General features: G+C 39.8%; 1 protein-coding gene across 1 annotated transcript in view; it reads right to left on the minus strand.

Annotated features, from left to right (window-relative positions):
* AFG2A (AFG2 AAA ATPase homolog A) overlaps positions 1 to 19,026 on the minus strand; it is a 200,319-nt gene that overhangs the window by 124,050 nt on the left and 57,243 nt on the right. The window contains 1 exon segment of the mRNA XM_065837782.2: positions 14,657 to 14,783. Within this exon segment, the coding sequence (XP_065693854.2) occupies positions 14,657 to 14,783 (127 nt within the window).

Consider the following 19,026-nt stretch of genomic DNA (forward strand, 5'->3'; position numbering starts at 1 on the left):
CCACATAATATCTAGGATCTTCAGCAGTGGCTTCTTTCCTTCTCTTGCTGTCTGATAGAAATAACAGTAGCTCAAAAATAAAAGTAACACAAAAAGAGGAAAAGGGAAAAGACTGCCCCTTCAGTCATAATTCTGAAATCTCTTCAGATACAGTGGGGTTGCGGAGTCAGAGAAAAGGAAAGAATTTTATCCTCTGTGAATGTTAATCAGCAACTTTATTGAGAAGCTGTGAGGGAACAGCACCTAATGGCTCAGTTACACCGCCCACAGCAATTACAGCTGGTTTACTTTGTTTCCATCCCTGTTACAAGCACTCTTGTTTAGAATGTACAAAGGATAGAGGGGTCTTGAAAAAGAAGGTGGCGTTCTTCTATGGGTACTACACCAGCTGTAATTGCAGTGAGGAGCACAACCTATTTCCACTTCTCACCAGTTCTTTGCACTGTTCCACCCCCTGACAACACTCTCCCTGGAGAGCAGGCAGACGGCTGAAGCAATACCATAAAATGCCTCATGGTTGGTGTGGAAAGTCTGCATTCTTATAGTAAAATGTACATATGAGCAAAACAACAACAACAAAATTCTAGTTAATCTCCAAACAACACGGTGCATTACTTAGCATATGCCAGTATGGCTGAATCTAGCCAAGACACACCTTTCATTAAAGAAATGAACTGTTTATCTTGATTTCTGCTGCACAGAACCAAACCATTATTTAAGAGTAATATCCTGTGAAGCTGGTGTTTCTAGCTGAAGAGCAAGGTTTGCACTGCAGCTGCCCTGGGAAATGCATTGCTTCTGAGTACAGGCAGGGAAGCTCAGGGGAACACAAGGAATAGGAATCAATGGAGAAGCCTAGGATGAAGCCAGTTACATTTCCTCACACCTACTCAAATGGCATCATTAGTGCACAAGACAACAGAGAAGCTCAGATATCAGATCAAAATGGTACTTAAGCACTAAAACAGGTATTTAAAGACTTTAACACACTTCAGTATTAAAAGCATGAAAGAATCGTGTTCCAGTTTTACAAAATAAAAATATAATTTTGTAAGCTAGCACAGAGTACTTACATTCCTTAATAAAACTAAAATAAATGGCCATTTTATAAGTGCAGTAACATGTTCCAAGGTGTGTGTTTGCCACTTGCACACACCTCAATGTTGACTGATGAACACACACCCCCTGGCGTGTGTTCTTGCTTACATATCTCACGTGCCTCCCTGTTAAGTAATGGAATAAGACTTGCCTTGCAAACTGGCTAATGTTGCTTCTTCTCACTCAGTGACTTCTGCAGAAAATATTCACTGTTAAGAAAAACAACTTCTGAAACAGAGTTGAGCTATTTGCAATCTTAAATACACTCTCTCTGCAAGACCAAATATCTGATAACCCCCATTTTCTGTGTCACTGTCAGGCATGTGTTTCCCCCCAGACTGGGTTGGCATTCAGCATTTTTCTGCGTGCATTGCTGCCTACAGTAAAGACACGATCCTCTTTACAGATTGTGTTTTCCATACCAGCCACTTACTCTCAATGACTGCCTGTTTCACTGTTTTCCAGTTTATAAGAAGATGGGCACACTCATGCTCTCCACACAATGACAGGTACACTATGGTAAGGAGATGGCCTTCTTTTAGAATGATTTTTCCCTTTAAAAACATTTTTTTTAATTGTTTTGCTTTTACTTGCTTATTTCGAATATATGCTGGCTAGTGTATAATAGCTCTAACAGAAAGGCATGCTTCTTGCAAAATAATACATATCTCAGCCTGCTGGAAGCCAATCCGTGGGTTTTTTTAGTTTTGAGTCACAGGACTTTATTCCATAGAGATATCAACACCAAGACCTGCAACTCACCTTTCATGGTCATTTCTGACATGGTATAGCAAAAAACAGTGCCATGATTATTGTTGTCCTTTTCAGAACCAACGTATAACAGTGCAATGGAATTCAAATTCTCTTGAGTTCGTTATATTGTGTGATGCTTTATCTCTCATTCCTCTGTTTTCAATAAGAGTCCAATAGTGCTTGTCAGGATCTGTCTGCAGATAACAGAGCGTACTGGCAGCACTGAGGCCTTTCCTATGTTACCTCTCTATTGCGACACAATACAGACCCCCTGCATCTCATCTGTTTTTCCTGTACAAAACTTGCATCTCCTTTATGAGGTCTGCTACTGAAGAAATGATGTAATACAGGAACCATAATTACTGATGTTATAGTTACCCAAAGCAACAAGGATGAGAACTGAGGGAGAAGAACCATCCAAGACTCTCAGGAGACGTTAGCAACCAGACAATATTCAATGCAAGTAAACGCAAAGTGATGAACATGGGAAATTCAGTATTCCCTTCATATATAAAAGGTTGGGCTGTGAGATGAATCATTACCACTTCTAGTTTTAATAGACAGTGATGAGAACTTTAGCTCAGTTCTTGGCAGCAGCCAAAAGAGCAAATCAAGTATTAAAAATCTGGAACTGCTAATAAAAGAGTGAAGAAAGCATATTGCACCCATAGAAATCCAAGTCGCACCCATACCTTGGATACTGTCTGCAGTCCTGGTCTCTTTGTCTCAGAAGGGACATTACAGATCTGGAAAAGTTAATAATTTGCCTTCCCTCCTCTTAGCAGTTTTGGAAGGTATTACTGCAGGTGACACAGAAGCACATTCATACACAGGCGATGAAGTTTAACCTAGCAATGGCTGCAGCCCTCTAAATAAATAGCGCGGTGTTTCAACAGGTTTATTTACCTCTGTTTATTTATCTTCATACTCCATTAGTTCTCTATCTCTGTGTCTTCACCTGAGAAAAAGTCTAGTGACATTGATGCAAGTTTTGACATCCTTTTCTATTGTATCAACTGCCAACTCAGTTCCCGAACAGAGTTTACAAAGCAAAACTCCCTGTACAGGAAATTAGAAAGTGGATGGGGGGCGGGGGGGAAGAAACACAGGAGAATAATGACAGAAAGGATTTGTTATACAGAGCTCACAGTTACTAATGTGAGTTTACAGGGAAAGGATACCAACAACAGCAGCAAAACTTGACCATGTACAATTAATATACTGTTAATTAACAGAATTTTCTATTTTCTAAAATTTGTTTTCATAACATTTTTTATGTTGGCATTACAATTTTGAGTGAGGCTATCAACATGAAAATAGAACACACATTCTATCTAAAGTAGTGGCTAGTATAATAAAACCAAAGCAGCTCATTTTTAGGTTTAAAAGAGATGAGTAACACAAAGCAAGAATTGTATTGTGCGATCACCAAAACAAAGGAACAGCTCCCAAATAACCTTTTCAGCACCTGATGGGGACCAGTTATTCAAGAAGAGTCTGTAGGCAGCATTCAGAATGTTGTCATAAAGCGTGCACAAAGCACAATCAAGAGAGAGCTTTTCAAAATCTTTCTGTACATCTGGTCTGGGATTCTCTGTAGTACAAAGCTTAATTCGCCACGGAGAAAATACACTTACATTTAAAACAAAGGAAGAAGTAACAACACCCTTTTTAATTCAAATGCCTAGTGAAGTAAGAACATGTAACAGACACAATCCCCAGAACAAGTAGTCACCTGAGATCTCCAGAAGAACTGCTGAGTGGAGTTTTATCAGCCACTGCCCAGCACCACTCAATCAAAATACTCATATGACTTCCAGACATTTCTCAATCAGCTTCAAATACCTTGTAGTCTACACCTTTTTCTAGATTATCCCAAAAATCTAGGAAACTGCCATGATTCTGAGCCAACTCTTACAGCCGTATATACATCAAATCATAGAGAGCTTCAAACAAGCATTTGTTATTAAATGACATTGGCATATGCCACCCTGAGGTACTCCAGTGACCTAAATACCCATCTACCAAGTGTCCACTGTTCATAAGAGACATTAATGTCCCATTTGGACATGCGTAGAGCCCTAGCGTTGCACTCCTGCAAGTATGCATCACAATCCTTCCACATAACTTATTAAAATGAGGTATTATGAATCAATGACCTTCAGACTGTTCCCTTTTCTTTTATGCTACATTACTATAGTGCTGCCTTCATTTAGCTTGATGTTAAGAATTGGGTTTTTTAATGACTAAGATGCTATAGAAAGAACCTGTTTTTCCTGAACAAACCTCTTTTTTTTCATTGTTATAGGTACTGAACATGAATGGTCTACTTATCCCTACGCAGTACAGACACCACCTGTGCAAGACATCCAGTTTTCATCACTGATGAAGCAAATAAAATGTAAGGCTGGATCTCCTTGAACAAAACAAACAAAAAAAATAATAACAACAAAAAGAAAACACAAAACACCAACCCCCACACAACCACAACTAGTGGAAATTCTGCCTATTATGTTATATTTTTCCTTCTCCCCACAGAGATGTCACAAACAAAAAAGACTGCTCTAATCCACTGAACACACCAATGGTTGCCTCCAGTATCCATGGAGATCCTCAATTAAAATATTACTATTATCCTTACTTAGAAAAAAGTGTATATTGGCAAATCCCTAAATTCAACTGTTGTTCATAGAGCCCTTTAGTAACGCAGAGAACTTGATCATATTCTAACTTGCTCACTGCAAAGCCCTGAGGTCCAGAGGTTTTCTATACCTCAAACTAAGATGGTCACCACCTTAAAGTGTCCAACCAGCCAATGACACTGTGCACTGGCCACCACTCCCAGCAGACTCCCAGGCTGGACTCCACCATGATCGATACTAATCCAGTGGTATGTACAATGCTGGGCTTTCTATTCAACCATGACTTCCATTTTCACTGAAACAGTTTCCACCCTATTAGGGGAGAGATCAGTATCAGCACTTAACATAGAAGTCACTCAACATTTAACATTATAAGATCATGCATTTAGTAGCTTATGCTCTTCTGAGCTTTGACCTTCTTGTCCTTTCCAAGTTGGCTGGCTGCCTTTGACTGATTTGTTTTGTAATGTTCCAGTCAAAACATTTCAGCTGTTGCGTGAGGAGGAGGCCAGGAAAAATGTCGCTTGATCTACAGTTTTACACAAATAATAAAATTATTTCACCCTAACCTTTGGAGGGAGGTCTTGAGATCTGACCACATTAGAAGGATTTGAAACATCTCAATTTGAAAAAGCTTTGTGAGGTTTCTTGACATTTAGCAGATGCATTTTCCAAGTTTTGACCCCTCAAAGACTGATCCTAGGAAGGCTCAAGGAGCCTGCAGGCCATGCTGGATCCTGGCTCCCAAACTGACAACAGGAAAATGACCTCTCCTCTTAATGGAGTCACCTGCACCTAGTCAAGCAGGAGGAGGAGAAAGAGGACACCAGAATTGACCCCACAAGAAAGTAAAGCCTGATACGAGAAGTAAACTCATTGAAAAGTAAGAGTCTGGACAGCGGGCAAAACTGATACTCATTAAGAAAGGACACCAGGTGTGGGAGCCTGGGAGGAGAAAGTAGACTGGGGAATCCTGGCTGGGCAGGAATGCACCTGATGAGAAGCACAGGGAAAAAAGTTGACATCAACTGAGCAAAAAGACTAGAAGCAAGAATACTACTGAGATTAGATGAATACTTTGTTGAAGATGTGAAGTCAGGAGTCATAGGAAATACAGACCAAGAGGATACTGGATAAAGAGAGCAAGCAAACTGAGCAGGGAGAAACAACAAGGAAAAATGTAAGGAAGGAGTTACACTCATGGAAAGCTGGAAGAAGCATTACCACTGAACAAGTAATTTATCCAAGTTTTCTATGGCAGATCGAAAAGGTTCTGTGCTGCCGATAACCACAAAGTTCTCGATATAACACCACATGATGGAATCTGGATACTCCTCTCAGAAACTAGCAATTGTTCCTCTGATTTTAAACAGCATAAATCAAAGCCCTCAAAAGAAGGATATATGAGTATTAAGGTAATTAAAGTAGAGGCAATCATAATGACTTGTAAAAATAATTTTCTAAATTAATGCAATTTAATTAACCATGCACAATGAATACCACTTTAATTAACATAATTAAAGATTATATTATGATGCATATGCACAAAGAAGAATGACCCAAGATTGTACATACAAGCTTACCTATGGCAGTTCTTAATTCATAGGTGCTTGACAAGCACAACATTTTCTATACTACTATTTTAATATAGTATACACAAAAAACTATATACACACTGTGCATCTTGCATCCACAAAGAGGAAAGCTGAGCAGAAGACCAACTGCAAACGAAGCCCTAAATGTGTCCGTGGCTACAGCCCAAGTACCATAATTGCAGCAGTTTCTCCAGCCCCTGTAGCTCACAGCACCACACTAACACCCTTTTCGCATCATTCCCATAAATACTTAAACAAAACAAGACTTTTTGGAATGTCTCTTCCTTAACTGTTGTCACTGCCCTAATGTAGTTTATCAAATATAAAAAGACTTATGACATCCAACATGCTTGACTGCGAAACAGGCCTTGCTGTGCTTTGCTTCTCTGCTATCAAGCCCAGGATCCTCAGCTACAAGCCACCAGGGCCCTGACGGCTCCCAAAGATGGTTCCACAGGCACTGAGCCAAGACACGTGGGTCTAGAGAGCCAACCCTGCACAACCCAAAGCCTGACACAACACGGGAAGAGTGAATTGAAAGGATTTAGGAGGGAGAGGTTATCGTCACAGAGACCGTTCTCAACTCAGTCAAGTAGGAAGTGAAAACCTGTACTTTTACAAGCACAGTTAAAACTTGCTTGTAAAACTTTGTACGTGAAAATCAGTCATAAAATTAGTGTTACTTCTGTAGACAAAGTTGTATGCTTTGTCACTAAACCCACACAAGGAATAGAGTTGATCTAACCCAACACTTAGGAATTTACACCCAGTCTACATGTACTGTTGAAATGCACTCCATTTTTTAGAAGCATGAATCATTTTAACCCCTAAGTGTATATTCCCACATTCTGTTACAAATACAGTGTCATTTCCAAGTCAATGTTAAAAACCAAGCAAACAACCCAACAAACACACAGGTGGTATCACAGTTACAGACTCGCTGAACTGGGGGATGTTATTTACACAACGAACATGGATCTGACAGCCTTTCAAACTTCCCACTTGGTGAATTATCTGGAGGTTTTATAACATGCTGTGCTCCTCATCTGGACTTTGTTAGGCTAGGAGGTACGAATAAGAACAAACTTTGGCCACTGCCCTCTACTTTCCCACCGTTATACTTTACCAAATGAAGCAAACACACTTTAATACCTCCAAGTAAGTTTTCTGGCATGTGTTGCAAAAAAGTTTATGAAAATATTTAGTGATGCTAAAATACACGACCAAGCCAATGCAAGGAATGCTTTCCTTTATAAAGAATAAGAGCAGGCATATTTACTTTTGTGTTCTATTTGAAGTAAAACCATTCTGTTTTTTTTACATACATTGTTTAGAGGTATGTTTCCACACAAAAAAATAAAGCAAATTTATCCTGGCCCTATAGTGTATCTGTTAAAGGAGAAAATATGCAGCCCAGCAAGTTTTCCCTCCAACCTTTCTTTTCAGGCAAGTAATAAATCTTGAGTGAAAAAGTCACTGTGCTCTTCAGCTGTCACCACTAAGATTTTGTTTTTTAAAACCGTAGCAGCCTTAAGGTTGATTTACTACTCAGCCCTCCGCACTCTGACAATCGAATAGTTGGAAACAAAAATCACTTTTGCACACCTGGAAATATTTTATTTGCTGTACTCATGAGAAAACAAACTTTTCATCAGCAAGGGAAGGGGAGGTGGGGAAGGAGAGAGAGATTTTCAGGTGAATCTTAACACCCACTGCTTGACTTAAAGAGAAACCGTATGTACACGAACACAGAAACTACCTCTGCATTCAAACAGAGCAGTCAGGCTCTTTAGGGGCAATGGGCTCAGGATGCAATCCAGCTTCAAATCACCAGCTTGGAGGTCTCAGCAGTGCTCATCAGCTGCATCCAGTCAGCCACTTCAGTTTGGCGGGTGAAAAGAATTTGTGACAACTCCTAAATGGTTTCATTCACTCTTTTTGCTTTTCTTCTTTTAAATAAACTTAGTACACTCTTAATCACCTTCAAATGTAAACACCTGATACTAATAAAGGCAAAAATTAGACTTTTGAGAAACAGCTACTTTCTAGAGCACCTCTTTGCCCTACTCAGAGTCGCATGTTTAACAAGATTAAGGGTAAAAACTAAAAAAATCACAGAGAAAAACCAATTGATAGAAAACGTGATTGTGCCAAGACTGTGAAACAATTTCAGAATATCAGATCCTCTTTCCAATGGCATGTAGTTTGATAAAATTTTTCCCTAAAGCTTCATTTTCTGAAAATTTATTATATGTTCCAGAACAATCTTGTCTTCAAAAGAAATACCACATCTTCTGTTATTTCAAAGAACTAAACTTGCACCTGGGCAAAATGATGTAAACACTCTAGGTGCTGGCTGACTGAAAAGGATACCCACAAAAATCTCTCTATTTTTAATCCCAGAGCTCTACAAGAATACGAGGAGTGCCCTTGGACAAGCAGAGAGGTATTTCAGCATTTAAAGTAAAAAAAAAAATCATCATTAATGGTTCAGCACTGTGGAGAGGCACAGCAATTGCATTTATATGCTTTGATTCCTGCTATGAAATACTTTGCCACCTGTTCTATTCTTGTGATGACTACAAAGCCCATCTAGAAATGACAACTGATTTGAGTAACATGACATCAGACAGGGCAAGCAGTTTAGCAAATTACTTGATAGCTATACCTACCAGTTCCCAGGCTGGACGACCTCATCTCCAGTAACCTAGCTGTGCCAAATTAAGAAAAAGATTTCATTCTAACTAGTGTTTACTTAGTACTAATTTATTCAACTATCATAAAATACCTGGTCTAGCAGCAAGTGTTCCAACACTGTCCTCCTTCTAAAGAGTACCCACTCCTGTGCCACCTGTCTTTCAAATCTGGATGAAATCTGCACAGAAGCAATGCTGAGAAATGAGAGATGGAGACATACCCCTGCTCTCTGCTGGGACTCTGCTCGTGTTGTATCGCTGCAAGGCCAAGGGACACTTGACTGCTCATCCTTGAGCCAAATCCAATGCAGAGCAGAATGAACAGTTAGGTATTTACCTTTCTTCCTCCAAAATCCTAAAGCAGTTTAGTATAGGTAGAACCTTCTTTCAGGAGCAGCTGGGGATAGGAAAAAACAAAAACAAAACAAACAAAAAACCCCAACAAAACAAAACAAAAACACACCCCCACAAAAAAAACACCCACGACACAAAGTTCTTCTTCACAATCCAGTGTACAACTATCTGTATTCATGTACCTAAACCAGCAGGGAGTGGTGGGATGGTTTGTAGAGAAGATGGAGCCATACACTTCTGGAAGGTACACAGCAGACTCAAGTTACAGCAAGCTAGAATGGTAGAGATAAGGAAAGAAAACCTCCCAGATGAAGGTGGTCAAACAGCACAGCACAGCAGGTGCCCTGAGGCTGTGAAATCTCCATCCTTGGAGAAAATCCATTCTCTCCCAAACCAGCACTGAGCAGCCTGACCTAACCCTGATGTTGGCCCTGCTCAAGCAGGAGGCTGGACAGAAGACAGCCCAGGGGCCCCTTCCAACCTGGAGTACCCTACATCTTCGATTAAACAAGAGCTGAAGGGTTGTCACAGAGGGAAACATAACACATGGCCGATGGATTGTGTGGCTTGTAACTCCACAGTTCTACACTATATTTGGGAAAACTGAATTCCTACCAAGCCAAAGCTGTAACATAGGAAGAACCTTTAGTAAGATGTATGTGACCAAAATGGAAATCACAAAAAGGCAAACATGCAAATAGGAAAATATGTTATGCGGTAGTGACTCAGGTTTGTGCCACTGCATCTGACTGCTAAATATGCTTGTAGTATCACCTGCTTTACCACAGCACATATATATTTCCAGACAATTATGAATAAATACACAAGATTCTTTCCTATTCCTTTTAACTTGTAAAACTGCAAACCTAAATATTTGAATTTTTTCCATAAGCCTCCAGAAAGACAGAACTTTGATGTTTTTAAAAAGGAAAGATTATTTACTTTTGCTGCAGGCAAGAAATCATAGTTTCTTTACTGATTCTGCCAAATGGCTCTATCATACATTTTTTTATTTTCATCAAAACAAGTCACTTTAAATTAAGGTTGTTCCATGACTACACAGTAATCAACATTTTAAGGGTCAGATCAACTTGCTGAACCTCGCTTTGACTTCTCTGTCCAAAGGAACTCCTCCAAATCCAAATGAACCACAGGGGAGGGGAGTTTTATTCCCCTTCCTTATGCTTGGCAGTTGCTAGGAAGAATATAGGCTGCAGTTTTAGTTTGTTCACATAAGCAGAACAGACAACTCAATAGTATCCACATGGTTCTGAATTTAAACCTGGTGGTTAATACACTGAAGCCAATAGGCCTTATGTAAGAACAGCAAAACTTGCAGGTAAAGGAAGAGAAAGAGGAAGATAGTGAGGAGGAAGGCTACGGAGCAGGAAGTTTTTCAAAAAAAAAAAAAGAGATGTGCAAAGAAGGCAGTGAAAATCCTCTGCACTGACACAATACACAGAGCACATGTTCTTATACCAGCATACAAGATGCTTCAAGATTGTTAGTACAGGAGGGCTTGGCTCCCAAAGCATTTGTAAAGATTCAGCTCTTTAATAACCACAGTACCAGGGTAGTTTCTGGTTTAAGCTACGCTGAAGCCCATGAACACGGACAAAATCCAGACCATCATCAATCTAGAGACAATGGGGCAACACTGACAGCACAGCATCTCATTAATCTTCATTTGTCCTATCACATCCCGTCATTCTTATGCAAATAGCATATTTGAGGATACATCTTTTCTGCACCCCACGATAAGGAAAAGTGAACCTGTCAGGAGCACCAGGATGTCATCCTACACCACAGGCCATCCCTTCACTCAGCGCCTTGTGTTTTACATCACAGTTAATGTGTTTGACATTCAAATTTGACCCAGCAGGAGGTAAAGCTATCTGATGCCGCAGCAACATGCATCCAGCTTCCTGTGCTAAAACATCCACCAAGGTCCCTGGGGAGCTGACAGCCTCTCTTCCTTTGCTGTACTCTTGCTAATGGAGATTGAAATGCTGCTTAAAAAGAAAAGATAACTGCATGGGCAGGTAATGATAGCAATTCGCCCTTCTCACCCAAGAAATAAGCCCAGGACTAAAAGGCAAGGAAAACAGGTTCCACTGAAAAAGAAAAAAAAAAAAGGACACAAAAACCCTGATGAGTCGGTCTAGGTTTGCTTCCATGGAAATCTGTCAGACTACACCGGAAAACTTCTCCACATATATGTCTGAATAGAACTTCTAATTTCACGCTATCAAATTATGCACAGTGTTCAAAATATTTTATGCAAGGGGATGAGCGATCTCTCTTGTCAGGCCAACTAACACATGGGCAAATACAGACAAGCTTTAAATGGTAAGCAGCTCCACAAAGTTACTGCAAAGTATTCTAGGCATTAATAAATAAATAAAGGTCTCCTGAGTGGATAAGTCACCAAAAAGGAAATGCGTTTCTCCTATTATTGCTGTTTCTTCTATTATTGCTCATCAATTCTACTTAAAGAAACAAGAACAGAAGGGGAGGTTTTACTATTATTATTACTGACTCAGTGTTTTGTTTCTGTATCACTTTCAAAGAATGTTCAGAACATCTTGTTCCAGAATACTTCCCTTCCAAGACAAATCACTCTTTCAGTGTCATACAAGGCTGAAAACATTATGTGCTGGGTTTGTTTTCTTGTGAAAAACAGAAGCTATTACAAAGTATTTCCAGCATCCCATGAATGGGATGCAAAGTACCTAAGTGCTACAAACATGAGAGGCAACTTAAGGTTGGAATAAGATTTCAATACAATCATGTGATCTTAGAGAAATTACCTTATTAATAGACATTTGTAACAAGCCAAAACAACTTTACCATTAAACAACTTTATAAAGTCTGAGTCAAAATCTATTCATTATGCAAAAGCAACATGCTGTAGTGTTTGCAAGGATGATGAAGTCTTTACTATGCTCAGGGGAATACCCTTACATTCCATATTCTCACATACTGTTTTCAGCTTACAGAAGATTGATCATATTCGTCAGTTAAGAAGCAGCCACATAAATGAAGATGTTAAGTGGATTACTGAGTTTTATATTACATGCTTACAAAATTGTTCCAAAAAGTGCATTCCTCCAACATTCTTGGTTTGAAATACTAAAAGACAATTGCAAAAAATACACCAGACATGTTCCCAGTCCCAAGAAGCACAGACTGCCTTGTACCTTTATACCATATAGAAAGTTCATACATTCAAAGTTACTGTATAGTCATCTTAAGATCTATGAAAACAGGACATGCTTTTATTATAATACATAACTGAACTGGTATTTCCATATAAAACATTAAATTGATTTAACAAATACTACCTTTTCAAAGTGATCAATCACAACATAAACTAAAGGCCCATACTGAAAGATTTCCCATTAAGTGACGTTCACAACACAAACACTTTCTGGTGTTGATCTCCTTTACTCCAGGGAAGAAAAAGTACAACTAAGGCACTGCAAATATTGCACAGATCGAGGAGGGGATGGTGTCCTGATACAGCCTGTCTGGCCCGGATGGAACATGGTGTAAGCAATACCAACTCCAATGGGCTTCTCTAGTCCCTTTAAATCACGGTTCAAACTCCCTCTTCCTCCAGAATGGTGACATTTTGCTCTGCTCTTCTGTAAGTGAACTCTTTCTACAAAGTTAACAGAACTTTTTTCCCCATTTTCCCCATCTTACTAAAAACAGTTTTTAAAAATATCTAAATTATCCATAAAATCCTAAAATTCCTCCTGTGAGGAGCACTGTCATGCAACCTTTTCCTTTTCTTTACATTTATGGTCAGTAATATCAGCTTTACCTGGGAAAAGAATATGTAAGCCTAATGCTGTAACCTAAACACAAGTATGCTGTTAGTTCTTAAAAGTTGACCACCCCTATAAAATGCTGATGCATAAAAGATGTCCAGTTCTTACCCACCAGATTAAAATGAAAACTTTCAGTCCTAGGCTAAGAGATCTGGATTTGCATCAGTGATGCAGGCACAGTTGGCATATGTCTAGTAACCAGTCCTACCTAAAAGTTGCAGATATTGGAGGGTGGCAGCCTCAACACACTGTAGAACTGCCTCAATGTTGCCAATATTTCAAATAAACACTGCCCCAGTACGCCAATTTTTCAAATAAAAACTGAAATATAAGAAAATAGCATTCACTGTGGGCCCAGAAGAAATCCAGCAGAAGGGAGAATGACAGAGAACTGAATTCTCAGGCAGTGATGGAGACAACACAGCCCAGTGTTGAACTGACCCAGAAGGAAATTTCCCTTCTGCTCCACATGCAAACTTTTCTTCAAATTTAACTCAGTCTGAAACCAAAGAATAGTTACCAAAGAAAAATTAAATCAATTTGACAGAAGTGAAATCTTGAAATTTTCAATTTTGCGCAAGCGTATTCTTCTGTGATGAGTTTTATCATCTTTTACTGAAAAGTCTTTGCTAGCTCTGTTTTGCCATGGCAAGCACACAGTGTGTAAGGAAGCACTAAGCAAGCCCAGGACAGGACACCGTCAGGACACTGTCAGCTGTGTGGCTTCCTTCAGCTCAAAAGGGAAGAGCCTGTGCCAAAATACTATTTTTTTTGCCCTCAAGACTTCATCTGTATATGAACCTGACTTTAAAAGTGTGTACTTCATAAGTATTTTATGCCTGAATGCTCCAAGACAAACAGAAAAGACTATTCCAGAAATATCTTAAAACAGGAGAATTTGTTAACATTAAAAGATCAGGAAAATAAATTTCATTAATTTGTCATCAAGTTCATGAATGTTGTGAAGGTGAAAATTTGTGGAATAAAGAACCTTACCAACACTACAAAATATACCTTAAAAGAAATCACTTCAGATTGGTCTGTCTACCGCACTTAGCTGTGAGAAGACACAGCAGTGGTAGACAGCTTTAAAGTGGATTTTCTAGAGGGCTGCTGGGTTGGTTTTGTGTTTGGAGGTTTTCTGCAGTAAGTGTTACAATCCTCCTGCTTTTACAAACTTGAAATGTTCTTGTTGCTACAGCAAAGCTGCCGCAGGATCTAAGGAGAAATTGCACTGTTTACAGTTGGAAACGGTATTGCTGGCAGCAGGCTAAGGGCACCAAGGAGGTATTTAATCTTTTGAAAGGAAGTAACTAATGGAACCAACAAATTCCAGCAAACTCCTGCATAAACAAATACAACAGAAGCAAAAACCACAAAAGCAGTTTGACAGAAATGTTGTTGCATAAGTTCAATGAGCTTGATTTAAGGAAAATTTCTTCTAGGAAACAGCTACTTAAGACCATCACAAAACATTCTGTTTCTATTAAAAACTCTGTAGAGGGAGGGGAAAAAAAAGCCATAGACATAATCCTTTTCTTTGCCTTGTCTTCATTTTCACATTTCTACTTTTAATCATTAAATTGATTAGACAAGGGTTTGGAGAGTAGAAGATAATTTAATTCTTCCAGAACCTGGTCTTCCCAAGAGAACAGGATACACAGCAGTGCATCTATTCGTACCTTGTCTATCATGTCCGGTCTGTTTGTAGCTGCCAAAATTGTCACGTCCTTCAGCTGCTCTATCCCATCCATTTCCGTTAACAGCTGGGCCAAGACACGGTCTGCTACATTTCCAGCACCTGAAGAGCTGATTGAAAAGAAAAGTCACAGCATGAGCCTTCCCTTCCTAGAAAATTGGAGAAAGGAAAGAATACACTGTTCTTTTAAATTCATAGGGATCCATCTTTTTTCCTTTTATGTTAATTCTTTCTGATTTTTATTTTCACCTTCAGTCCCTGAGGTAAAAGAGTATCAGTCAGAGGAAGCAAGTAAATGCAAACTGAAGAATTAGCCCTTCAAAAGATTTCTTGGTATTCAGTAAAGCAACTCATGTTTGTTTGTTTGGTTTTACTTACTATTATGCTATGTAAGTTGTAAAGATTTTAATACAACGTGAATGTCTGGAATAAACATTTAAGAAAACAAATGAATTCATGCAGCTTCTTTAATAGTCAGACAAACTTTAGCTTTTAGCACCATCCATGTGAGCGCTCACATCAACCTACGCAGTGTAAAAAGTTAGGTAGTTATGTATTTTAAAGAGTTGCTCTATATTTTTATGTTCTCCCTATCAAATGAGAATAAATCGAGTGTTGACCAAGTGCCTCACAATAGCATTGTCAGTCCTTTAGCTTGGTTGATTTTCCATATACGAGGGGAAAAAAACAAGACTGAGAAAGGGAAAATGCCAGTTTTGAAAACACCAATATGTGAAAAAAACAAAACAGACAGGGCATAAACCATCCTGAGCCTTTATTTCTCCAGGTGGAATTCACTCTGGTAACCTTGAAGTTCACGGAAAAATTGCTTATAGTGTTTAACTATATGCAACAAAACACATTGCAGAAATTTCATTAAAGCTTGTAATATTTTAAAAATAATAACCAAATAACATACCACCTTTTCCTAGACAATTATTTATGACACATAAATATGTAGGCACAGATATGTACATGTGTGTGTGCACATATCCACACATACACCAAAGAGGAAGACATTGCATAAATTAAACTGAAACCAAACGGATCTGTTGTGATAAATAATCTCATGAATAGTTGTGTTCTTTAAAACATCCTTCTAATTCTACATAGAGTTTTTATTTCTGAAAATACTACTAAAAATAGGTGACCACACATCATACTTTATTTTTGAAAGGTTACTAGACACAGGAGATGCTCAGTCCGTCACAGTTATGTGTATATACTCACATATTGGCAGATCACTACACAAATGATGTATGTGTTCCTTGTAGCACTCAGCTCTATATAAATACGGGGAGGGGGGCTGGTGCAGGCTTATCCAAAAAGTTCCCTCTGCTGAGCAGGGGCAGGGAAGATGAAGCAGGCTGGGGAAAGTGGTGGAGGGACTGGCAAACAGCACCAAAAATGAGGGGTTTACTCATCTTCCTCAGAAACCAGGAGCCCTGCTCTTGGCAAATGCCAAAAGTCTCACTGTTTTTGACACAACCTTCTTTCACGGATGGCACACACCCTCCTACATCATCCTTCACTAAGGGGACTGCACTTCCAGGGCTATTCCCCCCTCTACTGAACATGAGAGGACTTAATTTCTCTACCCAAAAATGGGCACTCTTCATAGAATCATTGAATCGTTTATGTTGGAAAAGACCCTTAAGATCATCAAGTCTAACTGCCAAGTCCACCTCTAAACCATGTCCCTAAGATTCTTCCCCCTCCAGGGATGGTGACTCCACCACTTCTCTGGGCAGCCTGTTCCAATGCCTGACAACCCTTTCTGTGAAGAATTTTTCCCTAATACGCGATCTAAACCTCCCCGGCACAAATTGAGGCCATTTCGTCTTGTCCTGTCACTTGTTACCAGGGAGAGGAGATCAACCCCCTCCATGCTACACCCTCCTTTCAGGTAGCTGTAGAGAGCAATAAGGTCACCCCTCAGCCTCCTTTTCTCCAGGCTGAACAGCCCCAGTTCCCTCAGCTGCTCCTCATCAGACTTGTGCTCCAGGCCCCTCACCAGCTTCGTAACCTCCTCTGCACTCTCTCCAGAACCTCAATGTCTTTCCTGTAGCAAGGGGCCCAAAACAGGACACAGGATTCCAGGTGTGGCCTCACCAGTGCTGAGTACAGTGGCACAATCACTTCTCTAGTCCTGCTGGCCACACTATTCCTGATACAAGCCAGGATGCTGTTGGCCTTTTTGGCCACCTGGGCACATGCTGGCTCCTGTTCAGCTGCTGTCAACCAACACCCCCAGGTCATTTTCTCCCAGGCACTTTCCAGCCACTCTTCCCTGAGCCTGTAGTGCTGCCTGGGGTTGTTGTGACCCAAGTGCAGGACCTGGCACTTGGCCTTGTTGAACCTCATGCAACTGGCCTCAGCCCAATGATCCAGCTGGTCCAGATCCCTCTGTAGAGCCTTTTGACTCCCAAGCAGATCAACTCTCCCACCCAACTTGTTGTATTTTCAATACAGTTCAAAAAAATTAATCTCTCCGATTCCTCCAGATCTAACTAACTTCACACTAAAGCAGTCTGAAACTCAAAATGAGGCCAGGTTTCTTCCTACAACACACATTTTTTGTCTTCTGTCACCCCAGCTCTATGTAGGATTAGGATAATTTTCTAAATATCAAAAGTTTTTTTGAAACTCCTTTTTTGAAAGTACTCTTAAGTGTTTATACACATATACAGGCACCTACACACACAAATACTGTACAATTATCCAGCTGAACACTAGTTTCCAAAAATAAATATTGGATTTTAAAATTGAAGCACTCCAGCTATTTCCAATAGAGAATACAGATGTATAGTTGCATAGTTATTACACACACACACTGCTGCAGCCCAGCCATCCACCACCAGCACGCCTGCAACCCAAGTGCTTCCTAAACATCCCAGGGGCAAAGCAGCCGAAATGACCCCATTGCTGTGGTACAGATTTCCTCCTCACAACTTCTCTAACTTTCCTATTCTACAACTGGTTCTGTAATTTTCCAGTGCAAAACAGTTCACTTATCAGACCTAGTCTGGAAAATATCTTTGAGGAGCTATAATAAGTGTTGGCTAACAGAATATTCAGGTTGCTAAGAAATATTAGAGAAGGGACTTGGGTTAGCTAGTTGTCAGCTTCTCGGTTTGCTGCAGCCACGTTACAAACTCCCAAGGGATACCAGAGCATTTCTACCATACCCATGGGTCACAGTCCCATTGACTTACAGAGAGCTGAACATGATAAAACACTTGAGGTGTTGGACAAGGACAGTAAATGCTTTTCAAAGGACACAGAACTTAAAGGAAATTAAAATCAACTTTGTAATATAAGCTAGTCTCAGTAGGAATCCAGGCCTCCCATCTTGCATAAGTTTCACATTTACTTGACTCTATACCCAATGGACTGCACACAAGAAAATGCTAAGCAAAGGAAAAAGAAAATTGTAAGTCTGGGACCAAAATGTCAACATAATATGAGATGATCTGAAGTTAGATGTCTTTGGAGGAGATGCCAAACTTGTTTTTTAATGAAACTAAGAAGAAATATGGTGGCTAGAATGGATATTACATCTTTCTCCAATATAAATATTTCTTTTACAAGCTTCATACTTTAACAAAAAAAAAAAAAAAAAATTAGACAAGTTTATTCTAAAGAAAACGTCCATGGTTACAGGGGAAACACTTTCACACCATTAGGGCATAATCAGAGAACTGCAGTTAAGCTATCGCTGATGGCATAATAGCCCTCAAAGAATGAAGGGGTGAATTTTTAGGGCTTTTCTTATTATTTGTTAAAAAGTGTTGCAACCACACAGGTAAAAATTATCAGTAATAAAAGCAGTATCAAATGAAGAGGTGTCTGGGACCTGTGACATCAGGAATTTTCACTTTCAGTGCTTTTATTTACACCGTTCACTAAGCTGTCATGTGATGCACCCTATTTAGCACAGAGTCTCCAGCAAATTAACTTTTGGCTTAACAGGATACCCTATAAAAATCCACAGGTTTACATCGGAGCTGCACCACACGCTCTGAGAGGCCTAGTGCTGCCTAAGCTGTTAATCTGAAGGGTGACACGCAAGTATGCGTTTCTCCATTTTCCCATGATTTCCCAGCAAGGGTTTCAAATTAACATGGCAACGTTCACTAAGGCTGCCTGGACTTTTGACGCAAACAGCAGCCAGGGAAACAAATCATGATTAGCCCTCCAGTCCCATGGAGGCATTGCCAAAGCCAACTTCCAGCCAAGAGGCTGCCTCTGCCCCCCCACCCCCCCAACCTGACCTCCACACGTTGATGTCCTCATCACAACGGCATGGAAATAGTCCTCAAAAGGCACGTCCTGGTACAAACTAATTTCCTG

Source organism: Patagioenas fasciata, chromosome 4 (genome assembly GCF_037038585.1).
Source record: "Patagioenas fasciata isolate bPatFas1 chromosome 4, bPatFas1.hap1, whole genome shotgun sequence".
In the NCBI taxonomy this organism is placed as follows: domain Eukaryota; kingdom Metazoa; phylum Chordata; class Aves; order Columbiformes; family Columbidae; genus Patagioenas; species Patagioenas fasciata.